This window comes from Mytilus edulis, chromosome 7, assembly GCF_963676685.1.
Source record: "Mytilus edulis chromosome 7, xbMytEdul2.2, whole genome shotgun sequence".
NCBI lineage: Eukaryota > Metazoa > Mollusca > Bivalvia > Mytilida > Mytilidae > Mytilus > Mytilus edulis.
Window position 1 is genome coordinate 39011725 of NC_092350.1, and position 11491 is coordinate 39023215.

The 11491-nt window shown below is 30.8% G+C and overlaps 1 protein-coding gene across 1 annotated transcript; it reads left to right on the top strand.

The window, feature by feature from the left end:
• Positions 1 to 16: 16 nt before the first annotated feature.
• Positions 17 to 11269, top strand: LOC139481425 (serine/threonine-protein phosphatase 6 regulatory ankyrin repeat subunit B-like). Its single transcript, XM_071264749.1, has 10 exons — positions 17 to 117; positions 3093 to 3196; positions 4368 to 4569; positions 4964 to 5128; positions 6372 to 6553; positions 7329 to 7401; positions 7750 to 7914; positions 8594 to 8735; positions 9292 to 9960; positions 10620 to 11269. Exons 1-9 carry the CDS (start codon positions 72 to 74, stop codon positions 9464 to 9466), a joined length of 1254 nt encoding a protein of 417 aa, XP_071120850.1. The 5' UTR covers positions 17 to 71; the 3' UTR covers positions 9467 to 9960; positions 10620 to 11269.
• The last annotated feature ends 222 nt before the right edge of the window (positions 11270 to 11491 follow it).

Here is an 11491-nt window from a genome sequence, read left to right on the forward strand (position 1 = left end):
TCTAAAATTTTAGGTTAAACAAAGTCATAAATCATTCATACCATAAACCGTTCTCCTTAGGGATGTAAACAATGGCGACTAAAGCAAGTGCTTTTACGTTCAGCACGTACAAAAACGGTAAGTTAGTGTATTTTTGCTGAAAGTGTTACTTTGTATATTTGTAATAATCACATGGCAGATATTAGAAAATAGTGGTTATGCAGTGGAAATCGGTTATTATACAGAAAAGGAGGTTGAAGATGTAAACGGGATATAAACATGATAAAATTTAGGCACTGGCTACGGTTACATGGAAATGTAACAATAATAAAAATATTATTGTTACATTGGAGACTAATTGCCGGAATGCAAAGTTGGGTAAGGAACCGATTAATTACGAATGTAACAATAATTATTGAGGCTACGGTTACATTGCGTTATTGTTACATGAAAAACAGCAATGTACGCTAGATTTATTAAACTTAAATCTTCTATATAGTTTTGTTGCTTAATTCATTCATGTCTACTAAATAATACTTGTTATAATAATAAATAATAAATATTATTATTCAACAAATGGTGTTTAAATAGTTTTAGGTATTAATGGATTTGATGTTCTTAAAGATACTACTTCAAATTAGTAGTGCCAAAGGCGAAAAATATAGTTCAATGGATTGGTTTGTTGTTGAAAACTTGGGCTGAGAAAACTGTTCACTTTTAAGTATTTAACTGCACACCTATACTCGTATTACTGTCATTATACTTTGAACAAAAGATGAAGAGATTCCTATTACCAATTTTGTTTGGGTGAAAAATTTAAAACTTGCATGGGATGCGTTTGAAACGAAACTGAAACAATATCAAGACACAAATTTCATACAGCTATATACAAACGCACTTACCAAAAATTGATACATCAAAAGCAAAGTTTGCTAACTGTGAACTAACACTGTGCACTTCTGTATACATGTATAAAATTGAGAATGGAAATGGGGAATGTGTCAAAGCGACAACAACCCGAACATAGAGCAGACAACAGCCGAAGGTCACCAATGGGTCTTCAATGTAGTGACAAACTCCCGCACCCGTCGGGGGCGTCCTTCAGCTGGCCCCTAAACAAATATGTATACTAGTTCAGTGATAATGGACGTCATACTAAACTCCGAATTATACACAAGAAACTAACATTAAAAAATCACACAAGACTAACAAAGGCCATGCAAAGGCTCCTGACTTGAGAAAGGCGCAAAATTGCGGCGGGGTTAAACATGTTTATGAGATCTCAACCCTCCCCTATACCTCTAGCCAATGTAGAAAAAACAAACGCACAACACTACGCATAGTAAAACTCAGTTAAAAAGAGATGTCCGAGTCCGATTTCAGAATCCATGGAGGACGTACTATAAAAAAATCAAAAAATTGTATATGTTATACTTGTATGTATTGTAAATATAAAATAATGTCTTCAACTTTTATTATTTAGTACATATTACTAGTCCCATCAAACATAATTTACTGTTTTTCATGTAACAATAACGCAATGTAACCGTAGCCTCAATAATTATTGTTACATTCGTAATTCATCGGTTCCTTATCCAACCATGCATTCCGGCATTTAGTCCCCAATGTAACAATAATATTTTTATTATTGTTACATTTCCATGTAACCGTAGCCAGTGCCTAAAATTTAATATCCATTTTATTTATGAGAAACTTATATAATCACAGCAAAAATCCTTATAGCCAAAATAAATGTAGATTGAAATTTTAAGGTATCAGGTCTTTTTGAACCCCTCATTGATCAGTCCCAAAAAACTTATTTGGTACGAGTTAACGTGGTACGAGTTTTTGGTGGAAAGAGTTAACTTGCTTCCATAAACAGATAATGGTTAATCATAAGAAATTGACAAGTAAAATTACATCACAATATTTTTCTTCAATATAAAAAAGAAGATGTGGTATGATTGCCAATGAGACACAAAAGACCAAAATGACACAGACATTAACAACTATAGGTCACCGTACGGCCTTCAACAATGAGCAAAGCCCATACCGCATAGTGAGCTATAAATGGCCCCATAAGACAATGTAAAACAATTCAAACGAGAAAACAAACAGCCTTATTTATATAAAAAAATGAACGAAAAACAAATATGTAACACATAAACAAACGACAACCACTGAATTACAGGCTCCTGACTTGGGACAGGCACATACTTAAATAATGTGGCGGGTTAAACACGTTAGTATACCTGAATTCATTGAAGTTTGCATGGCTTTCCTAGAACTTAGAAATAAATGCATTTAATAAGTCTTCAAGCTTAACCCCACAAGTCCTACAGCATTGGCTTGTAAAACTGCTTTCAGGATTGTAAAATTCTTCTCTACAGCTAACAGAATAGACCAGTCCTGGGATTTGGTTTTCAGACAAATCTGTCATGTGACTTCCATCACCACGTGACAAAAATGTATGCATTGTCATTTCCAACACATGTTGAGCAAACGGGGGAAAAGTTTGATTTTATACTGCACCAAATATTTGGGAAATAAAAATTTAATCAGATGGTCACCCTCCCTCAGTTGTACAGGGATCAGGATTATGTACTTACGGAACATATATTATTTCTATACTACCCTACAGAATGATGATTATGAAAGTTCTTGAAATTTTAAATGGAGCAGGAATACAGGTGTGCCTTCTATCTGCTAATTGATGTCATAAAGGTGTGCGAAATTGATGATCTTTTCCACTGAAAGACATGATTCCAAAAATGACGTATCCAACTTAATTTTTTTTTTAATTTGAGCTTCTGGCTTGTTGACTCAAAAGTTAAGCACAAAGGCTGTGTTATTTAATTGTGAATTTTAATATATTTGTTTCCCTAATCAAAGAATTGGGTACACAGGTAAACATTTGTGGGACAAGGTCTGTCAATGCATGCACTCCTGTAGAAATGTAATCATGTCCTTCAAAATACATGTACACATAGTATGTGTATGTCAGGGAGTTTGGGGAGAAGGTGCAAAAGGCACAGAACTTTTTCTTATAATGTTTAGAATTAAAGTATTTTGATATGACTTAAACTATATATTTTTATTTTTCACATATAAAGGAGATCCACAAGATGATGATGACAGACCAAATGCTATGGGCAAATCACCACTTGGTTTAGCATGTACATATGGGCAGTTAGAAGAGGTTGAAAAACAACTAAAAGTAAGAATTTTACATCATGTGAATACCAAAAAAAAAATGTCTGAAAATCAAAGAATTAAGGCCAATATCAGTGGCTAAAGAAAAATATCAAGTTACTGTTTAACAATAACAACCTATTATCCAAAGCAAAACTATAATAAAAAAAACAATATACCAAACTCCCCAAAAATTTAAAAACTGAAAGTCCTGATAAAAAATGGCAAATTCAAAATCTCAAACACATCAAACAAATGGATAATATTTTTCACATTCCTGACTTGGTACCAGAATTGTAAAAAATAGTGGATGAAACCCAGTTTTATAGCTAGCTTAACCTCTCACTTGTATGACAGTTGCATAAAATTCCATAACTAATGTAAAAGTATATGTTGAATAACTTGTATCCTGATCACAATGAACTATAATTCTATAACTCTTTTTTATTCTAAGTGAGACTTACTTTAAATACATGTATCATGTGTATTGTTATGAAACACTTTTAATATTACCTTCAGAAAAAAATAATTCTTCCATCTTTTTTATGCACCCGCTGTTAGTTAGACCCTTGTCCCTCTATATGTATGTCCCAAAAAGAGCTTCCGTTCTCTAAAATTCGCAGTCAAATTAGTAGATTGATTGTTTTTTATTGATTTATCTACTGTAATTGGGGACTTTGTTTGCATATAACTAGTTTATATGGTGTAAAAAATTGTTGAATTTATTAAGCTTGAAGCATCAGACCATCCATGAAAAGTTGCCCCACATTTTCATAAGTAAAAAATAAATATTTTTCCTCCATTAACCAAAATTGGTATCCACAAAAAATAATTTAATTTTGGATGTAACGCGTCTTCTGATTGGCTGACGTTATTTTGTTATCAACCCATAGACATAATTTAGTCATGTGACCATGACGTCATCAACGTTTTTCATGGTTTTCTACGGTTTAAAATGGAATTTAGAATTAAATTATAAGCAATGATTGTAATATTTTCCCTATCTATTCGAAATAACATAAAAAATGTGGTGAACACTGTTAATTAACCCGCTACGCGTGTTATTCAGTGTGCACCAAATTTTTTTATGTTATTTCTTCATAGACAGAAAAAATATTACAGTCATTCCTTAAATAAAATCCACAGTAATAATCTAATAAAAATGAATGATCTATCTGTGTATCCCATTTTTTCAGGCAGGAGCTAATCCTTTAGATAAGAGTGTAAATGGTAGAACAGCTCTACATGATGTTGTTGTTGGAGGATATAAAGACTGTTTAAAACTCCTGCTAGACTACACAGCAGAGGTCAATATCAGGGACAGGGATGGAATGACACCAGGACATGTGGCAGCTTTTAATGGAGAACTTGGATGTATCAAAATTTTACAAGATAGAGGTTAATATAGCTACTGTTGAAAATGTTTTTTAGTTTTATGAAATTGTACAGTACATGTAAGGTACAATATTCTTGGAAAGAGGAGGAGGGCAATTTTTTTCCAGTTTGAAGATCTGTTGCTATGCTTGTTCATTTTTTCCAACTTTTTGCTGTTGATGCCATCATTTTGTGTTGCAGAATATTTCTATTGATCCTGTCTTGTGCAATTTTATTTACTTTTGGTTCCGGAAAACAAATTGTCATCCACCACTTTGTCCACTTACACACTGTTAACACATCATTTCAAACATTTGAATTATGTTTGTGGAGGTTAAGATTTTTACTAATTACATTGTTTCCCTATGATTAACATTTAAATCTGTTTGAAAATATAAGTAATTTAAATATATTGCAGGTGGCAGTTTAGTATCAGAAGATAGGAAGGGGAGACAAATAGCCCATTATGCTTCCATGAGAAATCATAAAAAGATTCTACAGTATTTATTTGATCAGCGAGTAGACTTAGATTGTCGTTGTCATCTAGATAAAACTCCAGTTCATTATGCTGCCCAACATGGTGGTATGTTTTAATTGACATTTCATATACAAAAAAATGCCTTGTCATATGCTTTAGAACTTTTTTATATATACAGTAAACAAGTATATAAAGGTAGCCATCAATACCACTGACAACTGATCTTATGAGAGAAATAATGGTTTTGAAGTGCATTGCTTTTGTTATAGTGAAAAAAGAACAGGTTGATAATAAGAAAGGTTTTTTGCTAAATAGAAGTGACTTTACAATAGGTTTGACAGTTACCCATTGGGAGACTCAGAGTGACATTTAGATTTATTGTGAGCTACATGTATCAACATGTCTATTGTTCCATCTGTTCAATGTAAACATGGCACATCTTATATTTAAGTATATCAGATTTCATTTATAACAATAAGGAGATGTGTAATGATTGCCAAAAAGATAACTATCTAGCTACCAAGGTTCAAATGAAGTGGATGTAAGCAATTACATGCAACTGTACAGTCTTCAACCCATATCGTATAGTCTGCTATAAAAGGCCCTGACATGAAAAGTATGATAATAATTAACAATAACAAGTCTGATTATCCTGTACAATTTTGATACTTTATTTTTTATATTATTGTTCAAAAGATTAGGTCTTTGAAAAAGTGACAGTCATTAACATGTTAATTACATACTGTAGCATGTACTCCTTTGAAGTTTCATAGAATGATGATAAGAATAGAATATTTGAAAATTTCTATACTTTTTGAAGCGTTATACTGTTGTTCTTTGAGACTTAAATTTGACTTTGACTGCTCCAATATTCTTGAAGAATGAAGAAAAAGGCTGACCAATTTTTTGGTATCTTTCTTTTTTATTATTCATAAGATTTGAGAGTTTTTCTTGTTGAGGAATAATTAATCATTATGTTGGTAAATTAAAAAAAAAAAGTTAAGGGAAATTTATTGTTTGTCCTTTTAATTTTTAGCTATGGTGTTGTCAGTTTATTTTCGATTTATGAGTTTGTCTGTCCCTCTGGTATCTTTTGTTCCTCTTTTATTTCTTATTTTCTTATTTTTGACTCATAAGTATGGCTAGATTTTAAACTTTTTAAAATTAAAACTAATAATATACAATGTAATCTGATTAAAATATTAAAAAGTTTGTGACCTGCTTTACATAGAATGTTTTCAATAAAATCGTACACAATGCATAATAATTAGAAATGAGCAAATAATTTAGAAATGTTTTTTTTTGGCAAACCAAGTCAGAGAATTATTATATTCTTTTCATGTTTTAGCTTTGGATTCAGTGATTTTATTAGTACAGAGAGATTGTGATATAACTATAGCAGATAATAATGGGTACTTGCCAGCCCACCATGCAGCTAAACATAACAAAGTGGACTGTTTAAGGTTCTTAGTCAAACAGGGAACACCATTAGAGGCTACACAATCTGATGGAAAAAGTCTTGCACATGTAGTAAGTCAAACATTCAAATAAATACAACCTAATGATGAAATACAAAAATAAGAAGAAGTGGTATGATTGCAAATGAGACAACTATCCACCAAAGTCTGGCATATCTGGTTAAGTCAGATAAACAGAGAACAGTCTGGCTTATATCACATAGCTAAATTAAATAAACAGTTAGCATTGACAAAAGATGCACAATCTGATGGTAAAAGTATATGGCACACATATGTAAATTAACAAAAATACTAAACTCCCAACAGCATAAATTCAAAACAGAAAGTCCATTATCAAATGACAAAATTAAAAACTCAAAAACATCAAAAACTTTCATATTCCTGACTATGGTATAGGCATTTCCTTATTTGAAATCAAACAGTCCAATAAAAAAGGGACATAATCTGAAGGAAAAAGTGTGCCACATGTGGTACATGTATTTACTTATGGTCTTGCCTTAATAAGTTTATCTGTTCATTGATTGTTTAGTGGCAAACATGTTTTTGCATATTCTACCAAGGATGAAAACCAATTATTCAATATATATGTGATAATCAGTTAGATTTTAATAATTTGTTTGAGGTGGGAAGGCATCCACCATTCTCCCAGCACAGGATCACCTTAAGAATTAATTAAGTTAATATGGGAAGTAACTCTCATGCAATTTGTATTACATTATATGAAGTGAGTTAAAACTGCATATGTATGTCCACATTTCATATAAATTTATGTTAAGGTTCTTGTACATTGTAGTTAAAGAAATATGTATCTTTTACATTTTTTACAGGCAGCCCAGTTTGGAGCATTAGATGTGGTGCATTGGTTGTTTGATAAAGGAGCAAACCCAAATCAGCAAGATCGTAAGTCTTCACAGTGAAATAATATAAGTACTATTTAATGCCATATCTTAAGTTTTCATAGTGAACTAAAATAACTATAATGTATTGCCATCCTTTTTTTTAGTGCATAAAAATGTTTACAAAGATTAATAAAATAATAATCACACTGACTCATTTAGAGCATGCATGACAATTAAATTATGTAAATTATTGGAAGTTTTGTCATTTCTCTGAGCTTAGAATTTTCAAAATTAATAAATAATTTTATTAAGTAATTAATTTAACTGTCGAAAATTATATTTTATTCAATTGGATAAAATATTAAAGTGTGCTGAAACTTCAAATATTAATTTGATTTTTTCCTTATAGATTTTGGTAATACACCTGGTCATTATGCCTGTGAAGGAGGAAAACCTGAATGTTTAAGTTGTTACATATTTCATGGAGGTGAAATAGACATACAGAACATAAAAGGAGACACACCCCTAGATTCTGCTAAAAAGTCTGGCCATCCATTACTGATGGAGAAAGCATGTAAGATTTAAAATGAGATTCATGTATTTAATGTAAATAATGATTCAAAATGGGTTAAAAACTCTAAAAAACTATATTTAATATTTTGTGGTTTTGAAATGAAAATAAATTTCTATTTTGCTGGATAACTTCGGCCTGATATAAAGATAAGGAGATGGGGTATGATTACCAATGAAACAACTATCCACCAAGGACCAAATGATATGGATGTAAGCAATTATATCTAATTTCATGTTCATTTTTGGTCCACAGAAGTAATCACATTTAGCAAATTGAATTAAACATAAATCTCATAGTGATATTAAGTTTAAACTTGATATTAATCGATATTAAGAAAAATATTTTTAATTGCCTTTGAATATTTTTGTTTTTGTAAACTATGCCATGCTTTTTGGTTTTGGCAATTTTGGCAGTGACATAGAAATGTCTTTAAACCCTTTCCCAATATATTATATTTAATGACAAAATTACAAACCATATAGCAATAAGACACTCTTGATAATACAAAATTACTGATAAAAAAAACATTAGCCATGACAGAGTGGAAAATAACAGTGAAATTTATAAGATACTTCCAGGTAATCAAATACTGAATAGGTACTGAAAATTCAAAGAACTTCCTCCATAAACATGTACCAACAAACAGATTATATTTTTTATTTTATTTATTTTTGTCCAGTGACAAGAGAGAAGCCCTGTGATACCTGTTACAAGAAACATAAAAAAGTAGAATGGGATAGATCACATCCTCTGGCTCCAGTAGAGAGACAACTGACCACGGCAAAGTCTGTAGCATATAAAAATCCTGTTCCAAACCAAGAGTAAGTTTTAAAATACAGTATACTTACGTGTCCTCTCGTATGCTGTGTTTTAATTATTATTCATAGCATATCATTTTTGGTTGATTTCTTGGGTATAAATATGTTCTGATTGACACAATTTGTGCAAGAGATACTTCCCTTTAGTTTTGTTGCATGTTGGAAGTATAAGTGTATATTTTATTCATAGGTCAGCCATATTCAATTTGTTTAACTCTGACTGCAAGACTTTAGAATCTGTTGTATTCTGAACAATTTGAATTTCTTTTAGCCTAATGCTCTCGCTTGATTCAATCTTATAAGGGTATTTTATTCAAATTCTTTGTATGGCATGTTTTAATTTGTTTCGTCAAATAGGAAAATCAACCATTTGTTTTGATGAAAAGGGCCTGTATATGAGCTTTAGCAGTATTTTGTTATATTTAATCTATTTAGGATGTAAGGAATTGTACAATTATTTTAAGAATTTTTAAACAGTGCAATTTTTTTTTTAAATGTTCCTATATAAGAATCTTTTATTTATCAATTCAAATTAAAATAAATATCTTCTATCAATTAGGAGAGAACCTACACAGCTACAGATCAACTTAAAGAAAAGAGAGAAAAGATTAGAGAAGTTACTTCCTAAAAAGACAGGTCCTGAACGTGATGTGGGAGCTAAGTATTTTGGAGAATTTTTAGATCCACTTGATGTGTTCGCCTATAAATCAACAGAGGATGCCATTAGATTTTAACCTGTGAATTATACAAATTGATCTTTCCACATGCTCCAAAACTTCATCTTAAGACATTTCTTTTGTATAGCATGCATGCTTCATACCTGAATTTGAAGGGGGAAAGTTGAGATATTAGTTGCAGGTAATAATATATCATAAATCTTTTTCATCTATGAAATTCTGCTAAAATCAATTAATTTCTGTTATTTGTGCCTAGAATTCATGGAAAGTTTATTATTGATGTTATATTGACCATTTATCTACTGAAATCTATTCATTTCTGTTATCTGTACCTAGAAAACTATAAAGGACTCATCATTGTTATTATAGTGACTGTCACAGTTGTTTTGTGTACATTTTGCATGTAAATGAGTGTTGATCACAATTTGTTGTGAATGTTCACTGAAAAAGGTTGTAAATTGTTTAATTTTATTGAAAAACCTTATCATTTGTCATAAAAAATTACATTGCCCAGATAAATTCATTATTATTTTTATGCCCCACCTACGATAGTAGAGGGGCATTATGTTTTCTGGTCTGTGCGTCCGTCCGTCTGTTCGTCCGTCCGTCTGTTCTTCGTCCGTCCGTCTGTCCCGCTTCAGGTTAAAGTTTTTGGTCGAGGTAGTTTTTGATGAAGTTGAAGTCCAATCAACTTGAAACTTACCGGTAGTATACATGTGCCCTATGATATGATCTTTCTAATTTAAATGCCAAATTAGAGTTTTGACCCCAATTTTACAGTTCACTGAACATAGAAAATGATAGTGCAAATTTCAGGTTAAAGTTTTTGGCTTCAGGTTAAAGTTTTTGGTCAAGGTAGTTTTGGATGAAGTTGAAGTCCAATCAACTTGAAACTTAGTATACATGTGCCCTTAATATGATCTTTCTAATTTAAATGCCAAATTAGAGTTTTGACCCCAATTTTACGGTTCACTGAACAAAGAAAATGATAGTGCAAATTTCAGGTTAAAGTTTTTGGTCAAGGTAGTTTTTGATAAAGTAGAAGTCCAATCAACTTGAAACTTAGTATACATGTTCCCTTTGATAAGATCATTCTAATTTTAATGCCAAATTAGAGAATTTATTCCAATTTCACAGTCCTTTAAACATAGAAAATGATAGTGCGAGTGGGGCATCCGTGTACTGTGGACACATTCTTGTTTAACCATAGATTCATATTATTTGTTATTTTATATAAATGTGATAATTTTATTACTCTATTGTCAATAATAATTTTCTACAAATGTGATAATTTTTGTTGATATAATTAACCAATGCCATTTTATGTTTTATACAACTGCTGACTTTTTTTTATATATTTTAATTACTATCAAGTAAATATAAAAGTTTTGTACATCCATGTCAATTGGTCACTCATTGTCAATATCCAATTTTTATAGAAATTATCAGCTATTTTAAAATTCATTTTGGAAATTAATTAGAAAAGCATGTCTTCATGTGTATGAACAAATGGATGTATATGATATATAAAATGGATAGAAAGTTTTATGCCAGGTCACTTTCAACTCTCTTTCATCTTTTTAGATTATCAACATGTTAAAAGGCAATCATTAATAATTTACAATTCAAAACTTCAATTTCTAAAAGTCTTTTGAGGAAATAACAAAAAAGACAGTACTTAGTTCTAAATCATGCTGAACACAACTTTTTTGAGATTTTCTTCCAAATTATTTCCCCTGAAGTCAATTTAAAAATTATAAGTTTACTTTGCATATTTTTGTATCTGCATATTATTCTTTTAATATATGTTATTTTGTTTATCACTTTGTTGTTGTATTTTGAATAAAATATTTTTATTACATGTATTTCATTTGTTTATTTATAATCTTTTCGAAGGGTTATATAAACTTGTCTTTTGTGATGGAAGCATATTTTCGCCCCATCAATATCTAGTTGAAGAAGCAGTCGTTATTCTGCTTTTGATAATACAAGAGTGCCAGAGAAACTGAGAACTTTATTAAACATGAAAAATCTCAGCACTTACGTGTATCCATTTATCTGAAAAAAAGAAAGTATCCAATT

Excerpts from the sequence above, each read along its gene's own strand:
- LOC139481425 (XM_071264749.1), top strand. The coding sequence starts at position 72 with ATGGCGACTAAAGCAAGTGCTTTTACGTTCAGCACGTACAAAAACG. Across the intron at positions 4,570-4,963 it reads CAAAATTTTACAAGATAGAG|GTGGCAGTTTAGTATCAGAA; the intron begins GTTAATATAGCT and ends AATATATTGCAG. Across the intron at positions 8,736-9,291 it reads AATCCTGTTCCAAACCAAGA|GAGAGAACCTACACAGCTAC; the intron begins GTAAGTTTTAAA and ends TCTATCAATTAG.